The 26,620-nt window shown below is 40.8% G+C and overlaps 1 protein-coding gene across 5 annotated transcripts in view; it reads right to left on the bottom strand.

The window, feature by feature from the left end:
- The window catches only part of FRYL (FRY like transcription coactivator), a 916,813-nt gene that overhangs the window by 460,577 nt on the left and 429,616 nt on the right, over window positions 1-26,620 (bottom strand). For all 5 annotated transcript variants that reach the window (XM_053703981.1, XM_053703978.1, XM_053703979.1 and 2 more), the window contains one exon: window positions 4,078-4,131. In XM_053703981.1, coding sequence (XP_053559956.1) covers window positions 4,078-4,131 — 54 coding nt within the window. The remainder of the gene's footprint in view (window positions 1-4,077; window positions 4,132-26,620) is intronic.

Raw genomic sequence — 26,620 nt, 5'->3', positions numbered from 1 at the left:
ATGTGACCTTAGAAATGCCAGCACTAACTCTGTATGAGACTTGGCAGTTTGAAAGCTTGAAGCTTGTATCAGAATGTCGTCTAGGTATGGAGCTACCGAGATTCCCCGCGGTCTTAGTACCGCCAGAAGAGCACCCAGAACCTTTGTGAAGATTCTTGGAGCTGTAGCCAATCCGAATGGAAGAGCCACAAACTGGTAATGCCTGTCTAGGAAGGCAAACCTTAGGTACCGATAATGATCTTTGTGAATCGGTATGTGAAGGTAAGCATCTTTTAAATCTACAGTGGTCATGTATTGACCCTCTTGGATCATAGGTAAAATTGTCCGAATAGTCTCCATCTTGAACGATGGAACTCTTAGGAATTTGTTTAGGATCTTTAAGTCCAGGATTGGTCTGAAAGTTCCCTCTTTTTTGGGAACCACAAACAGATTTGAGTAAAACCCCTGTCCCTGTTCCGATCGTGGAACTGGATGGATTACTCCCATTAACAAGAGCTCTTGTACGCAGCGTAGAAACGCCTCTTTCTTTGTCTGGATTGTTGACAATCTTGACAGATGAAATCTCTCTCTTGGAGGAGAGTATTTGAAGTCCAGAAGGTATCCCTGAGATATTATCTCTAGCGCCCAGGGATCCTGAACATCTCTTGCCCAAGCCTGGGCGAAGAGAGAAAGTCTGCCCCCCACTAGATCCGATCCCGGATCGGGGGCCCTCAATTCATGCTGTTTTAGGGGCAGCAGCAGGTTTCCTAGTCTGCTTGCCCTTGTTCCAGGACTGGTTAGGTTTCCAGCCTTGTCTGTAGCGAGCAACAGCTCCTTCCTGTTTTGGTGCAGAGGAAGTTGATGCTGCTCCTGCTTTGAAATTACGAAAGGAACGAAAATTAGACTGTCTAGTCTTGGCTTTGTCCTGAGGCAGGGCATGGCCTTTACCTCCTGTAATGTCAGCGATAATCTCTTTCAACCCGGGCCCGAATAAGGTCTGCCCTTTGAAAGGTATATTAAGCAATTTAGACTTAGAAGTAACATCAGCTGACCAGGATTTTAGCCACAGCGCCCTGCGTGCCTGAATGGCGAATCCTGAATTCTTCGCCGTAAGTTTAGTAAGATGTACTACGGCCTCCGAAATGAATGAATTAGCTAGTTTAAGGACTCTAAGCCTGTCCGTAATGTCGTCCAGAGTAGCTGAACCAATGTTCTCTTCCAGAGACTCAATCCAGAATGCCGCTGCAGCCGTGATCGGCGCAATGCATGCAAGGGGTTGCAATATAAAACCTTGTTGAACAAACATTTTCTTAAGGTAACCCTCTAACTTTTTATCCATTGGATCTGAAAAAGCACAGCTATCCTCCACCGGGATAGTGGTACGCTTAGCTAAGGTAGAAACTGCTCCCTCCACCTTAGGGACCGTTTGCCATAAGTCCCTTGTGGTGGCGTCTATTGAAAACATTTTTCTAAATATCGGAGGGGGTGAGAACGGCACACCGGGTCTATCCCACTCCTTAGTAACAATATCAGTAAGTCTCTTAGGTATAGGAAAAACCTCAGTACTCGTCGGTACCGCAAAATATTTATCCAACCTACACATTTTCTCTGGTATTGCAACTGTGTTACAATCATTCAGAGCCGCTAACACCTCCCCTAGTAATACACGGAGGTTTTCCAGTTTAAATTTAAAATTTGAAATATCTGAATCCAGTCTGTTTGGATCAGAACCGTCACCCACAGAATGATGTTCTCCGTCCTCATGTTCTGCCACCTGTGACGCAGTGTCTGACATGGCCCTAATATTATCAGCGCACTCTGTTCTCACCCCAGAGTGATCACGCTTACCTCTTAGTTCTGGTAATTTAGCCAAAACCTCAGTCATAACAGTAGCCATATCCTGTAATGTGATTTGTAATGGCCGCCCAGATGTACTCGGCGCTACAATATCACGCACCTCCCTCTGAGCGGGAGATGTAGGTACTGACACGTGAGGCGAGTTAGTCGGCATAACTCTCCCCTCGTTGTTTGGTGAAATTTGTTCAATTTGTACAGATTGACTTTTATTTAAAGTAGCATCAATACAGTTAGTACATAAATTTCTATTGGGCTCCACTTTGGCATTGCAACAAATGACACAGGTATCATCCTCTGAATCAGACATGTTTAACACACTAGCAAATAAACTTGCAACTTGGAAATACAATTCAATTAGAATAATATTAAAACGTACTGTGCCTTTAAGAAGCACAGAAGATCTATGACAGTTGAAAATTAATAAATTGAAACAGTTATAGCCTCAATCCTTGTAAACAACACAACTTTAGCAAAGGTTTAATCCCATTAGCAAAGATAACAAATTCTGAAAGCAGGAAACAAATTACAGAATAAACGTTTTTTATCTCAGTCAAACTATAATTCTCACAGCTCTGCTGAGAGAAATTACCTCCCTCAAAATAAGTTTTGAAGACCCCTGAGCTCTGTAGAGATGAACCGGATCATGCAGGGAATACAATGAGTTGCTGACTGAAATATTTGATGCATAGTAAAAGCGCCAAAAAACGGCCCCTCCCCCTCACACACAGCAGTGAGGGAGAACAGAAACTGTCAGAAAAACAGATTAAGCAACTGCCAAGTGGAAAAATAGTGCCCAAACATTTATTCACACAGTACCTCAGCAAATGAAAACGATTTTACATTCCAGCAAAAACGTTAAACATAATCTCTAGTTATTAAACAGCTTTATGTATTTCTTACAGTGTAATTCTAGTGAAGTACCATTCCCCAGAATACTGAAGTGTAAAGTATACATACATGACATTATATCGGTATGGCAGGATTTTCTCATCAATTCCATTGTCAGAAAATAAAAACTGCTACATACCTCTATGCAGATTCATCTGCCCGCTGTCCCCTGATCTGAAGTTTACCTCACTCCTCAGATGGCCGAGAACAGCAATATGATCTTAACTACTCCGGCTAAAATCATAGCAAAACTCTGGTAGATTCTTCTTCAAACTCTGCCAGAGAGGTAATAACACACTCCGGTGCTATTTTAAAATAACAAACTTTTGATTGAAGATATAAAACTAAGTATAATCACCATAGTCCTATCACACATCCTATCTAGTCGTTGGGTGCAAGAGAATGACTGGGAGTGACGTAGAGGGGAGGAGCTATATGCAGCTCTGCTGGGTGAATCCTCTTGCACTTCCTGTTGGGGAGGAGTAATATCCCAGAAGTAATGATGACCCGTGGACTGATCACACTTAACAGAAGAAAGTTATTGTATTCTTTAATTTGTGCCAGTCATAACTAGTAGAAAATCCCAGCCCCACTTTTGATTATGTATACGTATTGTGACAAGGTCACAACAAGGGTCACAGATGTAGTAAGAATTAACTTCAAAATTGTAATTCTCAGTGCAAATAGAAATAGTAACTAATCAAGTTGTATGAAACTAAAATAAAAGTTACTAGGTTCAGTGTGATCTGAGAATGAAGGTCTCATTTTATACGGCAGACTCACAGGGCATTTTAGATCAGTGCTTATTAATATCATTACAACACTCCAGAGCATTTCTTATACAATAAACACATAAGCATTTCTTCTTCGTCTCTTGTGTTAGCACATTACTAGATAAAGACATAACCTAAATATGAAAAGCCGATCCCAACACTGATACATTCCACTGTAAGGGAAATAGCACTATAACAATGACATATGAAAGTAAATTCTCAGTAAACTAACGTTTTTAAAAAAGACAAATAGCAGATATGATACTATTTCCAATTTACTATGACACAAATAAAAATAATCATGCAAAATGTATGCCATTTACAAATTATGTAGCAGTACTGTCAATCATTTTTATTGTTACAGTAAAAGAATATTACAAGTCCATGGGATTCTCTTCTATTGTAATGTGTCTCAAACATGTCGCCACCATGCCAAGGTGGCAACATCTGGATATCCACAGCAGGCCAGTTAAATCATCAGTACAATTCGTGTATGCACACTTACCTCCCAAAAACGATAAAAAATAAATAAATATTATATATTTATATGTTAGAGTTTAAGAAAAAAATATTCTCTTACCTGATCAAACTGAAGGTCTTCTCCTCTTTGAAGAGATCTTGACAAAAGCTTTTCCTACAAAGAAAAAATGAAATAAAATAAATGATGTGAATGAAAAAAATCTTTTTTTGTAAAAGAAAAAGGTGCCGGAACTAAAAAAAGAAAAAAGGTGCCGGTACTCTGATTTTGGAATGCTATACTCTGCTGATTAACTTTGAGAAAAGCAAAGGGTCAATATTATTTACAATTTTAATATATTTTGCAGCCCCCTCTTGTGCATTTACATGATGAATACAAATATTACCTCTTATTAGTTGGCAGAGGTGGGGGTACTCAGTAACGGTGAGTAACCCCACAAAAAAAGCCCTGGTTTTACTTAATGAAGAAATCACATCCTTTAATCCCACAGGAAGTCCTATATATGAGTGTGTGTATATATATCGCTTGTGTGGCACAAAAGTCAAGTTAGGGAAAGAAACGACCAATAAGAGTCAGAAATTGACAATGTTCTACTTAAAAAAATTAAGTAATTCAATGTTTATGTAAAAAAAAATTAAAATATTTTCTCCTTGATAATTATGCAGAAGCAAACATAACTGAACATGTATTGAGGTTCCATGCTATCAGTTCTTCTCTTCATCCAATTCACAATATCCCCAACACGCATGAGCACACACCTGCTACAAAATCCTCTCTCTCGTTTCCCTTTTATGCACTGTTTTATTACATTTTGGCACATATACAAGTTACTTTATGAAAAGGTATATATTACATAATTTGGCTATTATCTCCAATGAAGCCTTAAAGGGATACTAACCCCAATTTTTTTTCCATGATTCAGATAGAGCATGCAATTTTAAGCAACTTTCTAATTTACTCCTATTATCAATTTTTCTTTGTTCTCGTTATCTTGATTTGATAAAGCAGTAATGAAAGGTTAGGAGCCGGCCCATTTTTAGTTCAGCACCTGGGTAACGCTTGCTGATTGGTTTGCTACATTTAGCCACAAATCAGCAAGTGCTACCCAGGTGCTGAACAAAAAATGGGCTGGCTCTAAAGCTTACAGTACTGCTTTTTCAAATCAAGATAGCATGAAAACAAAGAAAAATTGATAATAGGAGTAAATTAGAAAGGTGCTTAAAATCTCATGCTCTAACTGAATCATGAAAGAAAAAAAATTGGGTTTAGTATCCCTTTAAAGGGATATTCCAGCCAAAATTGAAATCCACACGGATACATTTTAGTTGTGAATAGAAGCACTTTTGTAAAATACATGTATTAGCAAAAATGCTTCTAATAATAGCTATAGCTGTTTCAAAAGTGTATTTAAGTATGCACTGTGCACCAGCATTTTAAACATAGCACTTGCTCAGAGAGCCTAAGGTACTTGTACTATCAGATAATGACTCAACTTGTTAATTGCTGATATAATACAAGCCCCGACTGGCGCTCTAAGCAGCTGCAGTACTTAAAATGCTGGCGCACTGATGATATCCAGCTATGCTTCACATGCACGTACAGAATTTTTTTTTTAACACTAAAACGGTTATAACTTTTACCAGAAACATTTTTGCCAATACATGTATATTGCAAATATGTTTCTATCCAAAGATTTAATTAATCAATGTGCGGATTAAGCAATGTGCATTTCAATTTTGACCGGAATGTCCCTTTAAAAGTTTCTTTCCTATTGAAGTACAAATATCCCAGTGTAAAACAGCTCAGAGCCATAAGGACTAAAGAACTACTTGATGCATGACTTATTAATCCATTTGACTGAACTACTGATTTGCCTTTTTCATGCTTCATAAATGAATTGTAATGTAACAAAAATAGTTTGTATTTTATTAGAATTTTTTTTTTATAAACGAATTATTATTAAAAAAAAGAAACGGTATAGCAAAAAAGCAGGGACCTGAAACTACAGACACACTTATTTAAGCTTCCAATCTTAGTTTTCATTAGGTTTTTTTTTTTGTTTGTTTTTTTAAAAAACAAGATCCAGCAACAATTATCATAAATCTACAAAGCTGTGACCCAGGGAATGGCCAGACGAGCACAAGGACACAAATACTGAGAGATCCTGATGGTCTGTAGGAATATATATTGGCGCTCCTGCAGCTTCCCACAAACCCTGAAAGAATATGCAAAGGCGATGAAAGATGGCAGACAGCGAATGAAGTGAAGTGAATAGTTAACATAGTGTTGACTGAATAGTGTTATATCTAATATTACATTTATGAGGTATTTTATGGCTGCCAGTAAATGAAACAAAGGTTTGGCTTTATACATTTTATTTGCAAAAGGATTAGTAGCAATTACATGTAAGTTCTTCATGTTGTGAAGCAGATAGATTACAGGCAACAACTACTACATCTTTAAAGGCTGGCTCCAGCTTCTTTTAAAAACATGCATGAAAAAAAATCTATGTTTCTACGAGACTTATGAAGGTTGTTCTAAATATCAGTACACAATATAGATCATGTGATAATCCTCCTTTTCTCACGCCAGTGCAGCTATGTGGTCTAATATTCAGAATGAGTTAAATAAATTACAGCTTACATATAATTTCATTTAACCTATTTTTAGATAAATGACACTAAACCAAAAAGGGGGATTTAAATGAACTACAGAGGTTTGCTGCTATAAGTTATCATTCACGCAAAACACTGTTCATTAATATAAATAATTTACCTTAACAATACTTAAAGGTTAATAAATAAGGCTGCAATGAATGTGACATACCATATTATACAAAGTCACTGTTGTAGAATTTCAGAGCATTTAGATAAAGCAAAAACTAAATTCAACACTAGTACAACAAAAATAAATGATACAAAATGTGTAAAACAACAGATTTCTGGTCTGTACTAGCTCATAATCTATGAGATTTGAACATTTTCTATTTCCACACGCTCCCTACACATCTGCGAGAAACTAAACAAAGTAAGAACATACAAGCCTCGTGAAATATTTTTTGTTCTCAGCAGAATGTATGTATCTGAAGCACATTATGGCAGTAGTTTTGTTATAATGCTATACTTTAAAGGGACACTCTAGTCAAAATTAATCTTTCATGATTCAGATAGAGCATGCAATTGAAAACAACTTTCTTACTTACTTGTGCACAGTCTTTTTATATTTACACTTTTTGAGTCACTAGCTCCTACTGAGCATGTGCAAGAATTCACAGAATATACGTATATGCATTTGTGATTGGCTGATGGCTGTCACATGGTACAGGGGGAGTTGAAATAGACATAACTGAAATTTGTTAGAAAAAAATCTGCTACTCATTTGAAGTTCAGACTAAGTGCTATTACATTGTCTTGTTATTGTGCATTTGTTCATTATGGCAATCTACTGTATTTACTGATCCTTTAATGCAAACACTGCTACCACCTAGAGCTTGAAAGTGTATAACATTGTTACAAATATAGGAGGCAACCCTACTGCCGTATACTGCTCAAAACACGTACACTCTCCTAGGCCTTCCAAACTGCTTTTCAATAAAGGATACCAAAAGCACAAAGGAAATGCAATTATAGAAGTAAATAGGAAAGTTCTTTTATTTTTTTTATTCGATTGCTCTATCTGAATGTATATATCAGTGTGTGCTTGCTACAGTATTATATACCGCTGCTTACTTCCACATTTGGTTCCTCATGAAGGATCTGAATGCACATCACTATTGATCGATCTATATACATATACGAGGTGCTACACTCACTGGTCTTTTTCAATCCAATGTGAATTTTATTTGTGTAACGTTTCGGGGGGCACTCCACTGGCCTGAGGAAGGTAGGTGTGTTCCAGAAACGTTACACAAATAAAATTCACATTGGATTGAAAATGACCAGTGAGTGCCGCACTTTTCTTGTATTGTAACCTGTTGGCACCCTGGTGGCTGATGTTTGTAAGTGAGAGTGCGCTCTACTCCTGAATATATAGAGATAGAGAGAGAGATCTATCACTCTTTCTCTCTCTCTCTCTGTATAAAGATATATATATATATATATATATAATCCTGCAGAAGAAAGCGCACTCCAAAGGACTTGCACAATAATTCACCTTTATTCTGTGAACGTTTTCGAGCTTAACAAGCTCGTCCTCAGACAGACAAAATATGGACAGTTACACTTACCACCACCGTGACTAAATACCCATCACACCAAGCCGTCACGCTCTACACGTAAGACACACCACCTGGGGGGAGCGGTCAGCCGTGTCAATGTAACGGGATGGTGTGTAAACCCAAGTGACATAAACACAGTGTTAAACACTAAGCAAATCTACTGCAGGAAATAAACACACCACGGGACAGGACCTAATCAGCGAAATTACAAATGCATAGCGGCTATGAAGCACCGTAAATGTGTCAACATAGTAACAGACAAACAAAGGCGACGATTGGTCATAGCACCTGACCAATCGTGGTCCAGTTATGACAACAGCGTGTTAAATAGACAGCACACAGGAGAGGCAAATGACATGAAAATAAAAGCACACACAAACTAAACAAATGATATTGGATAAGGGTCTTGAACAAAGTAAACATAAGATCGTTGGTGTGAGAGAAATCACGGTTAAGCAAGTGGGTGAAAATCACCCCAACAGTATATACACAATCCGGTAGTCATGATCTCACGCACAACAACGATAAAATACAATCAAAAAACAGAAAACAATGCAAACCATAACTGTCAGCTGCCAAGTGGGACATCAGGCGTAGTGCCTACAGCAGAGGCTTTAAATATGTAAAAATATAAAAATGAAGCCAGAACGGCATAAGCCAAAACGTCCCATATAACCATGGCAACTAACAGAAACAGTTAAGGTAAAAACAAGAGAGTAAAGCAAAATATGTATAATCAAACACATTGACTAGAATGTAAATGCCAAACCAATATATGTAGATATGTTATGAACCCACAATCAATAATTAGGGTAAAAGAAATCCCTTGACTTAAGTAACATGAGGAGATAATGTTGTCGAACCCAATATATATATATATACTGTATATTATAATCACACACTCAGGAAATCTGCTGATTGAAAAGTTCCCTTGAAGGATGAGCTGAGGTAATATAATTGCATCAGAGAAATAAACAAAACTGCATTAGTTGCCAAATGTGCTATGTAGGAACACACAACCTACAGCTCAGGGGATCTATTAGATATTGTTTATACAGCAAGCTACAGCTTGCAGAGGTAAATTGATGAAAAATACGTATGTAAATGGATAATAAATTAATAATGGAATGCAAACAGTATGACCTTCAGCCCATTACAAATAAAGATTAAAAAAAGTATAAGCACATAATTGATTATAACATTACCATGTCAATACAATAATTAAATCAGACTCTACAAATGTACAGTTGATTAGCATAGACATAAATGATGAAGCAAAATATCAAATAAACAGGTTTGTTTTTTTTTCATTCCCTTTAAATGCTCGTTAGAACCAATAAATACCGCAAGGAGAGAAGTCAACACCCTCTTTCTAAAGAAGCACAAGAAACCCTGTTTTGAGGAGAGCCAGCCCTATCCACTTTTTTTAAACACTTTTCAGTAGTTAAACACATTCTCACAATTAGCAAACCAGTTAAAGTGAATGTCAATTTTGATGTTAAAGTGCCCGGTTTTTAAAAATTTGATTAAAAACAGGGGCACTTTAATTCATCAAAATTTACATTTCACTCATGTTGTGAAAAAACTTACCTTTTACACTTGACAGCAGCTCCAGCTTCCTCCGGTCGTCGCAAGCCATTTCTGATGTCAGAAATGATGGATAGGTCATCCTCTAATCACGGCTTCCCCCCCCCCCCAGTGTCTGATTCAACACCGTGATTGGAGGAAGCTGGATTCCTCATTTTAGACCCAGGAAGAGGCTTTGCGACGGGTGAAGGAAGCTGGAGCTGCTGTCAAGATTAAAAGGTAAGGTTTTTTTCACAACAGGAGTGAAATGTAAATTTTGATGAATTAAAGTGCCCCTGTTTTTAATCAAATTTTTAAAAACCAGGCACTTAAGCATCATAATTTACATTCACTTTAATATACATTGCAGAGATCAGACCTTTAGTTTAAAGGGACAGTGTAGTGTAAATGTTTCTCCCATTTAATTTATTCCCAATTCCCATTTAAACTGCTGGAGTGTGTCAATTGATTAATTTATTTTATTATTTGCTCCTTCACCTTTATTTTGGTATTTGTAATTGATATTTGTGACTGTTGTATCCCCACCTATACTGAAAATTCAAAGACTTAAGGATTGGTTATATAAAAACTATCGGCTAGATTTGGAGTTTGGCGGTAGCCGTGAAAACCAGCGTTAGAGGCTCCTAACGCTGGTTTTAGGCTACCTCCGGTATTTGGAGTCACTCAAAAAAGGGTCTAACGCTCACTTTTCAGCCACGACTTTTCCATACCGCAGATCCCCTTACGTCAATTGCGTATCCTATCTTTTCAATGGGATTTTTCTAACTCCGGTATTTAGAGTCGTGTCTGAAGTGAGCGTTAGAAATCTAACGACAAAACTCCAGCCGCAGAAAAAAGTCAGTAATTAAGAGCTTTTTGGGCTAACGCCGGTTCATAAAGCTCTTAACTACTGTATTCTAAAGTACACTAACACCCATAAACTACCTATGTACCCCTAAACCGAGGTCCCCCCACATCGCCGCCACTCGATTTAATTTTTTTAACCCCTAATCTGCCGACCGCCACCTACGTTATCCTTATGTACCCCTAAATCTGCTGCCCCTAACACCGCCGACCCCTATATTATATTTATTAACCCCTAACCTGCCCCCCACAACGTCGCCGCCAGCTACCTACACTTATTAACCCCTAATCTGCGGTCTGCATGCCGCCGCCAGCTACATTATCCCTATGTACCCCTAATCTGCTGCCCTAACATCGCCGACCCCTATATTATATTTATTAACCCCTAACCTGCCCCCCACAACGTCGCCGCCAGCTACCTACAATAATTAACCCCTAATCTGCCGACCGCAAAGCGCCGCCACCTACATTATAGCTATGTACCCCTAATCTGCTGCCCCTAACACCGCCGACCCCTATATTATATTTATTAACCCCTAATCCGCCCCCTCAACGTCGCCTCCACCTGCCTACACTTATTAACCCCTAATCTGCCGAGCGGACCGCACCGCTACTATAATAAAGTTATTAACCCCTAATCCGCCTCACTAACCCTATAATAAATAGTATTAACCCCTAATCTGCCCTCCCTAACATCGCCGACACCTAACTTCAATTATTAACCCCTAATCTGCTGACCGGAGCTCACCGCTATTATAATAAATGTATTAACCCCTAAAGCTAAGTCTAACCCTAACACTAACACCCCCCTAAGTTAAATATAATTTTAATCTAACGAAATTAATTAACTCTTATTAAATAAATTATTCCTATTTAAAGCTAAATACTTACCTGTAAAATAAATCCTAATATAGCTACAATATAAATTATAATTACATTGTAGCTATTTTAGGATTAATATTTATTTTACAGGCAACTTTGTAATTATTTTAACCAGGTACAATAGCTATTAAATAGTTAAGAAGTATTTAATAGCTACCTAGTTAAAATAATTACAAAATTACCTGTAAAATAAATCCTAACCTAAGTTACAATTAAACCTAACACTATACTATCATTAAATTAATTAAATAAAATACCTACAATTACCTACAATTAAACCTAACACTACACTATCAATACATTATTTAAATACAATATCTACAAATAACTACAATGAAATAAACTAACTAAAGTACAAAAAATAAAAAAGAACTAAGTTACAAAAAATAAAAAAATATTTACAAACATAAGAAAAATATTACAACAATTTTAAACTAATTACACCTACTCTAAGCCCCCTAATAAAATAACAAAGACCCCCAAAATAAAAAATGCCCTACCCTATTCTAAATTACTAAAGTTCAAAGCTCTTTTACCTTACCAGCCCTGAACAGGGCCCTTTGCGGGGCATGCCCCAAGAAGTTCAGCTCTTTTGCCTGTAAAAAAAAACATACAATACCCCCCCCCAACATTACAACCCACCACCCACATACCCCTAATCTAACCCAAACCCCCCTTAAATAAACCTAACACTAAGCCCCTGAAGATCATCCTACCTTGTCTTCACCTCACCAGGTATCACCGATCCGTCCTGGCTCCAAAATCTTCATCCAACCCAAGCGGCGGCTGGCGATCCATCATCCGGTGGCTGAAGAGGTCCAGAAGAGGCTCCAAAGTCTTCATCCTATCCGGGAAGAAGAGGCGATCCGGACCGGCAACCATCTTGATCCAAGCGGCATCTTCTATCTTCATCCGATGACGACCGGCTCCATCCTGAAGACCTCCACCGCGGACCCATCTTCTTCCGGCGACGTCCAACTGAAGAATGACGGTTCCTTTAAGGGACGTCATCCAAGATGGCGTCCCTCGAATTCCGATTGGCTGATAGGATTCTATCAGCCAATCGGAATTAAGGTAGGAATATTCTGATTGGCTGATAGAATCAGCCAATCAGAATCAAGTTCAATCCGATTGGCTGATCCAATCAGCCAATCAGATTGAGCTCGCATTCTATTGGCTGATCGGAACAGACAATAGAATGCGAGCTCAATCTGATTGGCTGATTGGATCAGCCAATCGGATTGAACTTGATTCTGATTGGCTGATTCCATCAGCCAATCAGAATATTCCTACCTTAATTCCGATTGGCTGATAGAATCCTATCAGCCAATCGGAATTCGAGGGACGCCATTTTGGATGACGTCCCTTAAAGGAACCGTCATTCTTCAGTTGGACGTCGCCGGAAGAAGATGGGTCCGCGGTGGAGGTCTTCAGAATGGAGCCGGTCGTCATCGGATGAAGATAGAAGATGCCGCTTGGATCAAGATGGTTGCCGGTCCGGATCGCCTCTTCTTCCCGGATAGGATGAAGACTTTGGAGCCTCTTCTGGACCTCTTCAGCCACCGGATGATGGATCGCCAGCCCCCGCTTGGGTTGGATGAAGATTTTGGAGCCAGGACGGATCGGTGATACCTGGTGAGGTGAAGACAAGGTAGGATGATCTTCAGGGGCTTAGTGTTAGGTTTATTTAAGGGGGGTTTGGGTTAGATTAGGGGTATGTGGGTGGTGGGTTGTAATGTTGGGGGGGGTATTGTATGTTTTTTTTTTACAGGCAAAAGAGCTGAACTTCTTGGGGCATGCCCCGCAAAGGGCCCTGTTCAGGGCTGGTAAGGTAAAAGAGCTTTGACCTTTAGTAATTTAGAATAGGGTAGGGCATTTTTTATTTTGGGGGTCTTTGTTATTTTATTAGGGGGCTTAGAGTAGGTGTAATTAGTTTAAAATTGTTGTAATATTTTTCTTATGTTTGTAAATATTTTTTTATTTTTTGTAACAGTTCTTTTTTATTTTTTGTACTTTAGTTAGTTTATTTCATTGTAGTTATTTGTAGATATTGTATTTAATTAATGTATTGATAGTGTAGTGTTAGGTTTAATTGTAGGTAATTGTAGGTATTTTATTTAATTAATTTAATGATAGTATAGTGTTAGGTTTAATTGTAACTTAGGTTAGGATTTATTTTACAGGTAATTTTGTAATTATTTTAACTAGGTAACTATTAAATAGTTCTTAACTATTTAATAGCTATTGCACCTGGTTAAAATAATTACAAAGTTGCCTGTAAAATAAATATTAATCCTAAAATAGCTACAATATAATTATAATTTATATTGTAGCTATATTAGGATTTATTTTACAGGTAAGTATTTAGCTTTAAATAGGAATAATTTATTTAATAAGAGATAATTAATTTCGTTAGATTTAAATTATATTTAAGTTATGGGGGTGTTAGTGTTAGGGTTAGACTTAGCTTTAGGGGTTAATACATTTATTAGAATAGCGGTGAGCTCCGGTCGGCAGATTAGGGGTTAATAATTGAAGTTAGGTGTCGGCGATGTTAGGGACGGAAGATTAGGGGTTAATACTATTTATTATTGGGTTAGTGAGGCGGATTAGGGGTTAATAACTTTATTATAGTAGCAGTGCGGTCCACTCGGCAGATTAGGGGTTAATAAATGTAGGCAGGTGGGGGCAACGTTGTGGGCGGCAGATTAGGGGTTAATAAATATAATATAGGGGTCGGCGGTGTTAGGGGCAGCAGATTAGGGGTACATAGGGATAATGTAAGTAGCAGCGGTTTACGGAGCGGCAGATTAGGGGTTAAAAATAATATGCAGGGGTCAGCGATAGCGGGGGCGGAAGATTAGGGGTTAATAAGTGTAAGGTTAGGGGTGTTTAGACTCGGGGTACATGTTAGGGTGTTAGGTGCAGACGTAGGAAGTGTTTCCACGAAGCAAACAATGGGGCTGCGTTAGGAGCTGAACGCAGCTTTTTTGCAGGTGTTAGGTTTTTTTTCAGCTCAAACAGCCCCATTGTTTCCTATGGGGGAATCGTGCACGGGCACGTTTTTGAGGCTGGCCGCTTGCGTAAGCAACTCTGGTATCGAGAGTTGAAGTTGCGTTAAATATGCTCTACGCTCCTTTTTTGGAGCCTAACGCAGCCTTTATGTGGACTCTCAATACCAGAGTTATTTTTATGGTGCGGCCAGAAAAAAGCCAGCGTTAGCTTTTCGGGTCGTTACCGACAAAACTCCAAATCTAGCCGTAAGTAAATATAACCAGCACAGGATAAATTCCCACTGTTACAGATTTTATATCTAAAAATCCCAATGTAAAATACACCTGCATGACAGTGCAAAGAAACTTCTATACACGTAACCTTTCTGCTTCACAGAACACATATTGTCCAAGGGAAGAAAACCCGTTCTAATAAAACTGCTTTTAAAAGCACATAATAACCAAATAGCCCATCAGGTCTGTATGTTTATATTCTCTCAAAGTTTCGTTTTAAAAGGGAAAACTTACTCCTTATGCACATGTCAGGTATACTTAAAAGCCCTCATCACCTGTAGTAAAAGTCTATTTCATAAATCAACCACAATTCCAATTAAATAAAAAAAAATGTGATTTTATAAATGTCTCCTGATTCCACTATCCTAAAACATGAGCTCATAACTGTCAGGGTTTTTTCCCTGTTGTGTTTGCCATGTGCTGCTGGCAGCCATTTTACTCACCTCTCTTCCTGACAATGGTGCATTGTGGGAGATGCTGCTCCATTCCTGCACTTCCTTTTATGGCCAGACTGGTGTGCATTATCCATGTGAGACAAGATGCAGTCTCAGAATTGTGATGTCATCACTTATTATTTAAAGGGCCTCTGTTCAGTATGCTTTGCCTTTGCGTTGTCTCAGACCTGTTTCTGAGATTTCCTGTGTATTACCTGGCTGCCTGATGTCCTTCCTGGTTCCTGATCCCTGGCTTGTTCCTGACTCTGCTGTTTTCCTTGTTCCTGATTCCGGCTCGTCTGACTATTCGCTTTGGCTCCTGACTCGGCTCGTCTGACTACCAGCTCTGGTTTTGACTCTTGGACTTTTTATTATTTTTTTGCTATTAATAAAGGTGTGATTATTTTTGCACTTCTCGTCTCAGTCTGATTCCTAACACCCTGACATTACGCAAAGGCCATGAATCCTGATGGTGCTAATAATCCACCTTTACCTGCCATCATTTCCAGGATGGATGAACAGGATCACCGCTTCGATCAATTTGCACTAGCCCTGCAAACCCTGCTGACTAGCACTGCACATTTGGACCAAAGTGTCCCGCAAGTTATGGCTGCTCCTGTTTCCAGCGTTATGGAGGCGATCCTATTCAGTGCAGAGGGTTTTTGAACCAGGTGGGCATTTACTTTGAGATGTTACCTCAGGCATTTCCCTCTGACAGAGCTAAGGTGGGATTTCTCATCTCGTTACTCTCTGACACAGCTCTTGCCTGGGCTAATCCCTTGTGGGAGACTAATAAACCTGTGATTTCAAATTACCCTGAATTTGTGGCCTCCTTTCGAAGGGTATTTGATGTTCCAGATCGCTCCTCCTCTGCTGCTAAACTACTCATGTCCATTCAGCAAGGTACAAGATCTGTTGCTCAGTATGCTATTGAGTTCCGTACGCTTGCCGCAGAGGTAGGTTGGAACAATGAAGCCCTTGTTGACGCCTTCTTTCATGGGCTCTCTGATGCGATTAAAGACGAAGTTGCTGCCAGAGATTTACCAGAGGATCATTGGTGTCTTTTTTGATCCTAATTGACATCAGACTCAGAGAGAGGCCATCTTTCAAGGAGCGCTTGTGGAAGCCTCCTGTTCCGTTGTCTCCTACGTGTTTGTTCCCACCCATGCCTCCCTCTCCTCCCATGCCTCCTGGTCCCGAGTCACCAGGTACTGCTGAGCCAATGCAGTTGGGATTCACGTGTCTCTCCGCGGCGGAGAGGGCCTTTAGGAGGAGGGAGGAGCTCTGCCTCTATTGTGGGTTACAGGGCAAACCTTTTGAAGTCTTGTCCTACACGGCCGAGAAACGCTCACACCTAAGGTCCTGTCGGGGGCAAACCTTGGGTGGTTTATCCTCGTCCCCGGAACCGCTTAAGGAGAAACCTTTGGTCACGGTTGTCCTTTCCTGGGTGGACTCCTCCATAGTCACCCAGGCTCTTGTTGACTCCGGTGCTGCGGGCTATTTCATTGACAGTGCTTTTGTATCAAAGCACTCCATTCCTGTTTTGCCTTGGTCCGTTCCGCTTACTATTGAGGCCATTGATGGCAGGCCCCTTCAGCCCGCACTCGTTACTCACGAAACTGCTCTGTTGTCCATGGCTGTTGGGGCTCTCCATTTTAAAACTCTCCAGTTCCAGGTGATAAACTCTCCGCATTTTCCGGTTGTTCTGGGTTATCCCTGGCTCCAAAAGCCCAATCCCAGTCTCGACTGGCGCAGGTTCGAAATTTTGTTGTGGTCCCCGCAATGTATTTCCACTTGTCTTCAGAAACCAGTTCAAGTCTTGTGCACTTCTCAATTGCCAGAGGAGTACTCGAGAGTTCCTAGACGTGTTTGACAAGGTGCGTGCCGGTACGTTGCCTCCTCACCGGTCTTACGATTGTGCCATAGACCTGCAACCCGGAGCCATTCCTCCTTGGGGCCGGGTGTACCCTCTCTGTCTATTGCAGAGAATTGTGCTATGGAGGAGTATGTTGCATATGCTCTGTCGCGGGGGATCATCAACAAATCCTGCTCTCCTGCAGGGGCTGGCTTCTTCTTTGTGAAGAAAAAGGGTGGCGAGTTAAGACCATGTATCGATTATAGAGGTCTTAATCGTCTTACCATTAAGAATGCTTACCCTATTCCGCTTATTACAGAACTCTTTGACCGCCTCAAGGGAGCTACGGTCTTTACTAAACTTGATTTGAGAGGAGCGTACAATCTCGTTAGGATTAAGGAGGGCCACGAATGGAAAACAGCATTTAACACTAGGAGCGGGCATTATGAGTATCTTGTAATGCCCTTTGGCCTATGTAATGCTCCTGCTGTTTATCAGGAATTTATTAATGATGTCCTACGAGATATGTTGCAACAGTGTGTTGTGGTGTACTTAGACGACATCCTCATACACTCACCCACACTTGAGGCTCATCGTTCTGATGTTACATGGGTTCTTCAGAGACTACGTGAGAACGGCCTGTTTTGTAAACTCGAAAAATGTGAGTTCCATCAGACTCAAGTAACATTCCTAGGTTATGTTATCTCCGTTGCAGGGTTCTCCATGGATCCTGACAAGTTATCTGCAGTGGCCTCGCCCAGTTGGTCTTCGGTCTATTCAGCGTTTTTTGGGGTTCGCCAATTACTATAGAAAGTTTATTAAAAACTTTTCTTCCTTGGTCAAACCTATCACAGACATGACCCGTAAAGAGAATGATCCACTCCATTGGTCACCTACTGCCATTAAGGCCTTTGATAGTCTTAAGACTGCCTTTGCTGCCGCTCCAGTTCTGGCTCATCCTAACCCTGTCCTGCCTTTCGTTCTTGAGGTCGATGCATCTGAGACTGGACTAGGTGCCCTCTTGTCTCAACGTCCTACGCCTGATGGTTCCTTGCATCCGTGTGGTTTCTTCTCTAAGAAACTGTCTCCAGCGGAGTGCAATTATGAAATTGGCGACAGGGAATTACTGGCCATAATTTTGGCACTCAAGGAATGGAGGCATCTTCTCGAGGGTACTAGCGTGCTAGTGCTCATTCTTACTGACCACAAGAATTTAACTTATCTATCTGAAGCAAAACGTTTGTTGCCCGACAGGCCAGATGGGCGCTATTTTTGTCTCGGTTTAATTATGTGGTCTCCTACTTGCCTGGTAGTAAGAATGTTAGGGTTGATGCCCTCTCTCGACAATTTTCGCCTCTGTCCAAGGAGGAGTCTGTACCTACTCCTGTTATACCTCCTGACCATATTTTGGCTACCATACGTACTAATTTGACTTCTCCCTTGGGGAGGAGATCCTGGCTGCACAAACCAATGCACCTCCTGAGAAACCTAGTGGTAAGTGTTTTGTTCCTGAGAATCTTCTAACTAAACTTTTGCACACTTACCACTATCCTAAAGCCGCAGGTCACCCAGGCAAGAACCAAATGATTTGGTCTGTCACTCGACAATTCTGGTGGCCAGGTCTTTGTTCTGATGTTGCTGCGTATGTTGCCTCCTGCTCAGTTTGTGCACAGAATAAGACTCCTCGATGTCTTCCTGTGGGTCTTCTTCAACCTATTGCTAATGGTGAGCGTCCTTGGACTCATCTTTCCATGTACTTCATTGTAGAGCTCCCTGTTTCCAATGGCAATACTGTTACCCTTATGGTGGTTGACCGTTTTTCTAAAATGTCACATTGCATTTCCTTGATAAAGCTGCCTACCGCTCAGCAGCTTGCTTCAAATTTTTGCCCGTGAGGTCTTCCGTTTACATGGGTTACCCAAGGAGATAGTGTCGGACCGGGGTAGCCAGTTTGTCTCCAGATTTTGGCATTCCTTTTGTGCTCAAATGGGGATCCAGCTTTCCTTCTCCTCGGCATATCGCCCTCAATCCAATGGGGCTGCAGAACAGTCTAATCAAGCTCTGGAACAGTTCCTCCGTTGCTATGTCTCAGATCACCACAATAATTGGTCTGAACTGTTACCTTGGGCAGAGTTTGCTCGTAATAGTGCTATTAATGCTTCCTCCAAGATATCCCCGTTCGTGGCGAATTATGGGTTTCAACCATCCTTGTTGCCCGATTCATTCATGTCTCAGGGTATTCCGGCTTTGGAGGAGCATCTCCATTCCACGTGGGTGCAGATTCAGGATTGCCTTCATCGTTCTATGCAGCGCCAAAAGTTCTAGGCTGATCGTAGGCTTCTGCCCGCACCTTCCTACCAGGTTGGTTAGAGAGTTTGGCTGTCCTCCCGCAACTTGAACCTTCGTGTGCCTTCCAATAAATTGGCTCCCGATATGTTGGTCCTTTTCGAATACTCCGACGGGTTAATCCTGTGGCCTACGCTCTTGACCTTCCTCCTGCTAGGCGCATCCCCAATGTTTTTCATGTCTCCCTCTTGAAACCATTGGTTTGTAATCGGTTTACCACTGTGTTGCCTCGTCCCCGTCCTATCTTTGTTGACAACCATGAGTAGTATGAGGTCAGCAGCATTATTGACTCTCGTATGTCCAGGGGCCGTGTACAGTATTTAATTCAATGGAGAGGCTACGGTTCGGAGGAGCGTTCTTGGATTTCCTCCTCTGATGTTCATGCTCCCGCCCTCCTCTGTGCCTTCCATGCCCGTTTCCCCAATAAGCCTTTTGTCCTCCCGCGGGGGAGGGGTCGTTGAGGGGAGGGTACTGTCAGGGTTTTTTCCCTGTTGTGTTTGCCATGTGCTGCTGGCAGCCATTTTACTCACCTCTCTTCCTGACTATGGTGCATTGTGGGGGATGCTGCTCCATTCCTGCACTTCCTTTTATGGCCAGACTGGTGTGCATCATCCATGTGAGACAGGATGCAGTCTCAGAATTGTGATGTCATCACTTATTATTTAAAGGGCCTCTGTTCAGTATGCTTTTCCTTTGAGTTGTCTCAGACCTGTTTGTGAGAGTTCCTGTGTATTACCTGGCTGCCTGACGTCCTTCCTGGTTCCTGATCCCTGGCTTGTTCCTGACTCTGCTGTTTTCCTTGTTCTTGATTCCAGCTCGTCTGACTATTCGCTTTGGCTCCTGACTCGGCTCGTCTGACTACCAGCTCTGGTTTTGGCTCCTGGCTTGTTATTTGACTTGTGGACTTTTTATTATTTTTTGCTATTAATAAAGGTGTGATTATTTTTGCACTTCTCGTCTCAGTCTGATTCCTGGCACCCTGACAATAACAACAAAAAAAAACACAAAATAATTACAAACATCACAGCAAGTGACACTTTCCACTCCAGTAAACAATGTGCAGCTGTAACAGACTCCAGTCTTGGCTTTAGATCAGTTGTTAGTGCAAGTATTTATGCATGCAGACATTTTAAAGATTATAGTGAAATCAATTGTGAGTACTTGATAAATAAGGGCATTGGGAACTGCTACCTGTCATTATAGGTTTTGCAACTAAACTCAAAACATAACTCCCCACAATGGGTTTAAAAGGACATAAAAGTGCAAAAAGAAAATGATCTAATATGTTAAAGCACTTTATCATTGCACTGCTGATTGCAGGGGTTAAACACACAGTTATATGTAAAGAAATTAAACACATAGTTGAAAGTAAAATCCAGATAAACAATGCACAACTGGGACCTAGATGAATACAACAAAGGATGCCAAGAGAAGTACATTTAAAAGTCCCTAAAAATTGTACCCTCTATCTGAATCATTTACTGTGCACTTTCATTTTTAATTTCATTATTTATTTTGCTTGCTATTTAGTTTGAATCTGAAAATGGTAGCTGTCCTCTCCATCAGATATACTGGAGTGCATTCTGTGGAAATTAGAAGCCTGATCTTCCTACATGCTGCACAGTGATTGTTTGATATAAGCAGGAACTCATTTATATCCATTGCGGAGTGGCCAATGATGAATTTATAAAGTAAACAATCAAAAGGTTGTTTCCCTAGGCTGCAAAACATATAGCAATTTTTTCTAACAAAACATTTACTTTGCATATTGATCTTTTGCAATGAGGCAATTTGTTTCTGACAATTTGAAAAAATGACTTCAATGTCCCATTAAAGAAAAAGTAAAAAATGTATAATTTGTTAGAGTTCTGCATGAAACCCATGTTTAAAAGATGCCAATAAAACCCCTTACGTAATACAAGCTAGTAATGTCTAAAGCTAATCTATCATACAGTTAATCATAAAAGCATTACAGTTTACAACAGTTAACTGACACCATAAACTAAGTAACCCTTTACCTGAATTATTCATCTTCCTGTGTTTCACATTATGAAGGTGTTAAGAGCATAAAAAAAAAATAACTTTACTACAAAAATACCCTTTATCTACTCTGATTGCTCATTGCAGTTATTATCTACATTAACAATTATGTGTACAGTATTCTGTGAATGTGGAGAAGCAAAACCTATTTTTTTATTTAAAACAAACATCATAACATCCCTATCCTATAAAAAGCAAACTAACAAAATGTATGCTTACCTGATAAATGTATTTCTTTCATGATTTGCAAGAGTCCATGAGCCATCCCATGAGATTAAACTCCAGTCCACTAGGAAGCGGCAAATACACCTAACATAACAGACCTTTTAATCCCTTCCACATTCCCATAGTCCCTCAGTCACACACATGGCCAAGAAAAAAGTAAGAAATATTAAAAGTGAAGTGCAAACCAATACTGCCTCCATCTGTACAGAAAACAAGGGAGGGTGTCATGTACTCTCAACATCATGAAATAAATTACATTCATCAGATAAGTATAACATTTTCTCCTCAATAGGATGGTGAGAGACCACAAGTCATCAAATGTGGGGTCCTATACCCAAGCAGTGAAGTCCACGAGACCAACATGAAATAGGGCAGGATAACAGTTAAAGGGATATGAAACCCAACATTTTTCTTTAATGATTCAGATAGAGCAGACATTAAAAAAAAAACTTTCTAATTTACTTCTGTTATCAATTTTGCTTTAATTTTCTTGGTATTCTTTATTGGAGAAGCAGCAATGCACTTCTGGGAGCTAGCTGAACACATTGGAAAGTCAATGACAAAGGGCATATATGTGCAGTCACCAATCAGAACCTAGCTCCCAGCTGCTAAGCCTCCCTAGGTATGCTTTTCAACAAAGGATACAGAGAGAATGAAAAATTAAACCGATGTAAATTGGGAACTTGTTTAAAATTGTATGCTCTATCTTAACCATGAAAGAAAATAAGAAAATGAATGCTTACCTGATAAATTTGTTTCTTTTTAGACACGATGAGTCCACGGATTTCATCCTTACTTGTGGGATGACGCCTCCTGGTCAGCAGGAGGAGGCAAAGAGCACCACAGCAGAGCTGTTATATAGCTCCTCCCTTCCCTCTCACTCCAGTCATTCGACCGAAGATAGAAAGAGAAAGGAAAAGCCAAGGTGCAGAGGTGTCTGAAGTTTACAAAAACTAATAACCTGTCTAACCTGGACTCATCGTGTCTAAAACAAAACAAATTTATCAGGTAAGCATAAATTTTCTTTTCAAAGACATGAGTCCACGGATTTCATCCTTACTTGTGGGATACAATACCAAAGCTAGAGTACACGGATGATAAGGGAGGGACAAGACAGGTAACCTAAACGGAAGGCACCACTGGTTGAAGAACCTTTCTCCCAAAAACAGCCTCCGCCGAAGCAAAGGTATCACATTTGTAAAATTTAGAAAAAGTGTGAAGAGAAGACCAAGTTGCAGCCTTACAAATCTGCTCAACTGAAGCATCATTTTTGAATGCCCATGAGGAAGCAACAGCCCTAGTGGAATGAGCCGTAATTCTTTCAGGAGGCTGCTGTCCAGCAGTCTCATATGCCAAGCGGATGATACTCTTCAGCCAAAAAGAAAGAGGTAGCCTTAGCTTTCTGACCCTTACGTTTTCCAGAAAAAAATAATAAACAGAGAAGATGATTGACGAAAGTCCTTAGTTGCTTGTAAGTAAAATTTTAAAGCACGGACTAAGTCCAAATTGTGCAGAAGACGCTCCTTCTGAGAAGAAGGATTAGAACACAAAGAAGGAACAACAATCTCCTGATTAATGTTCTTGTCTGAAACAACCTTAGGAAGAAAACCAAGTTTAGTACGTAACATCACCTTATCCGAATGAAAAATAAGGTAAGGCGAATTATATTGCAAAGCCGAAAGCTCAGACACTCTTCGAGCAGAAGAAATGGCAACAAGAAACAAAACTAAATATCTATGGAATGCATAGGTTCAAAGGAACCCCTTGAAGAACTTTAAGAACTAAATTCAAACTCCATGGAGGAGCGATCGGTTTAAACACAGGCCTGATTCTAGTCAAAGCCTGACAAAAAGATTGAACATCTGGGACATCTGCCAGACGCTTGTGTAACAAAATAGATAAAGCAGAGATCTGTCCCTTTAGGGAACTCGCTGATAATCCCTTCTCCAATCCTTCTTGGAGAAAAGACAAAATCCTAGGAATCCTAACTCTACTCCATGAGTAACCCTTAGATTCACACCAATAAAGATATTTACGCCATATCTTATGGTAAATCTTTCTAGTTACAGGTTTACGTGCCTGAATTAAGGTATCTATAACCGAATCAGAGAAACCTTGCTTGGATAAAATTAAGCGTTCAATCACCAAGCAGTTAGCCTCAGAGAAACTAGATTCGGTGAAGGAAGGGTCCCTGAATGAGAAGGTCCTTCCTCAACGCCAGTGTCCAGGGTGGTAGAGATGACATGGCCACCAGGTCGGCATACCAAATCATGCGAGGCCACGCAGGAGCGATGAGGATCACTGATACCTTCTCCTGTTTGATCCGAGCAATAACCCAAGGAAGAAGAGCAAACGGGGGGAATAGATATGCTTGATTGAAGGACCAAGGAACCGCTAATGCATCTATCAGCTCGGCCTGGAGATCCCTGGACCCGTATCTCGGGAGCTTGGCATTCTGATGAGATGCCATGAGATCCAATTCCAGCCGACCCATCTGAGAATCATATTGGAAAATATTTCCGGATCGAGTTCCCACTCTCCCAGATGAAAAGTCTGCCTGCTCAGAAAATCCACCTCCCAGTTTTCCACCCCTGGGATGTGGATTGCTGACAGGTGGCAAGAATGGGCCTCCGCCCACTGGATTATCTTGGCTACTTCGTTCATCGCTAAGGAACTCCTTGTTCCTCCCTGATGATTGATGTAAGCCACTGTTGTTATGTTGTCCGACTGGAATCTGATGAATTGAGCCAAAGCCAACTGAGGCCAAGCCCGAAGAGCATTAAAGATCGCCCTCAGCTCTAGAATGTTGATGGGAAGGAGAGACTCTGTCAGAGTCCATACTCCCTGAGTCTTTAAAGAACCCCAGACTGCTCCCCATCCTAAAAGGCTGGCGTCCATTGTCACGATCACTCATGAAGGTCTGCGAAAGCATGTCCCCTGGGACAGATGATCTAGAGACAACCACCATTGAAGAGAGTCCCTCGTCTCTTGTTCTAGGGTTATTCGAGGAGACAAATCCGTATAATCTCCATTCCACTGCCTGAGCATGCTTAACTGCAGAGGCCTGAGACGAAACCGAGCAAACGGAATGATGTCCATTGCCGCTACCATCAATCCGATTACCTCCATGCACTGAGCCACTTGATGGCCGAGGAGTGGACTGAAGGGAATTTTCATGGATATAGAATCGATTAGAGTTCCTAAGAAGGGTACCCTTGTCTGCGGAATTAACTAACTCTTTTCCAGATTTACCTTCCACCCGTGGGATCTCAGGAAGGATAGCACAATGTCGGTATGGGACCTTGTTTGCTGATAAAATGACGCCTGGATTAGAATATCGTCCAGATAAGGCGCCACCGCAATGCCCCGCGGTCTTAGAACCGCCAGAGGAGATCCCAGAACCTTTGTGAATTTTCTGGGTGCCGTGGCCAGACCGAAGGGAAGAGCCACAAACTGAAAGTGTTTGTCCAGGAAGGCAAACCACAGGAACTTGTGATGATCTCTGTGGGTAGGAACATGAAGATATGCATCCTTTAGATCCACTGTCGTCATAAATTGACCCTCCTGGATCAATGGAAGAATGGTACGAATAGATTCAATCTTGAATGATGGAACTCTGAGAAACTTGTTTAGACTCTTGAGGTCTAAGATAGGTCTGAAGGTTCCCTCCTTTTTGGGAACTACAAACAGATTTGATTAAAAACCCTGTCCCTGTTCCTGTATTGGAATGGGACAAATTACCCCCATGGAAGAGAGGTCTCTTACACAATTTAAGAACGCCTCTCTTTTTATCTGGTCTGCAGATAATCTTGAAAGAAGAAATTTTCCCAGAGGGGAAGAATTTCTGAACTCCAGTTTGTATCCCTGAGACAATATTTCTATAGCCCAGGGATCCTGAACATCTCGTACCCAAGTCTGAATGAAAAAGGAAAGTCTGCCCCCTACCAGCCCTACCAGATCCGGTCCCAGGTCGGGGGCAAACCCTTCATGCTGACTTGGAATCAGCGGCGGGTTTCTTGGATTGTTTACCTTTGTTCCAAGAGTGGTTTGGTTTCCAAGTTGACTTGGATTGCGAATAGTTTCCTTCCTGTTTAGAGGAGGAAGTGAAAGAATTTCCCTTGAAATTTCGAAAGAAACGAAAATTACTCTGTCGTCCCTTCTGCTTATTTCTTTTGTCTTGAGGAAGGAAATGACCCTTGCCTCCCGTGATATCAGCGATAAATTCCTTCAATCCAGGTCCAAACAAGGTCTTTCCCTTATAGAGAATTGCCAAAAGCTTAGATTTGGATGATACATCCGCAGACCAAGGTTTCAACCATAAGGCTCTGCGGGCTAGAATAGAAAAACCTGAACTTTTAGCTGCCAATTTAGTAATTTGCAGAGAAGCGTCTGTTATGAGTTTGCTAATTTTAAAGCTTTAATCCGATCCTGGATTTCTTCCAAAGAAGTCTCAGTCTTAAGAGGCTCCACAAGAGCATCAAACCAATAGGCTGCCGCAGTGGTTACTGTAACAATGCATGCGGCAGGTTGTAGTAGTAAGCTGTGGTGAACATAGATCTTTTTCAGTAGACCCTCCAATTTCTTATTCATGGGGTCTTTGAAAGCAAAACTATCCTCAATAGGAATAGTAGTTAGTTTGGCCAAGGTGGAAATAGCCCCTTCCACCTTAGGGACCGTTTGCCAGGATTCCTTGACAGCGTCCACAATTGGGAACATTTTCTTGAAAATCGGAGGAGAGAAGGGAATACCAGGTCTCTCCCATTCCTTAGCAATAATCTCCAAAGTTTGCTTGGGAACTGGAAAAACCTCTGAGTAAGAAGGAACCTCTAAGTATCTGTCTAACTTACTCAATTTCTCAGGAACGACCACTCCTGCGGAATCACAGTCGTCCAAAGTCACTAAAACCTCCCTGAGTAACAGACGGAGGTGT

This window comes from Bombina bombina, chromosome 2 (assembly GCF_027579735.1).
Source record: "Bombina bombina isolate aBomBom1 chromosome 2, aBomBom1.pri, whole genome shotgun sequence".
Taxonomy (NCBI): Eukaryota; Metazoa; Chordata; class Amphibia; order Anura; family Bombinatoridae; genus Bombina; species Bombina bombina.
The sequence above is the reverse complement of the archived record's forward strand: the minus strand, read 5'-3'. Positions and strand labels throughout refer to the sequence as shown.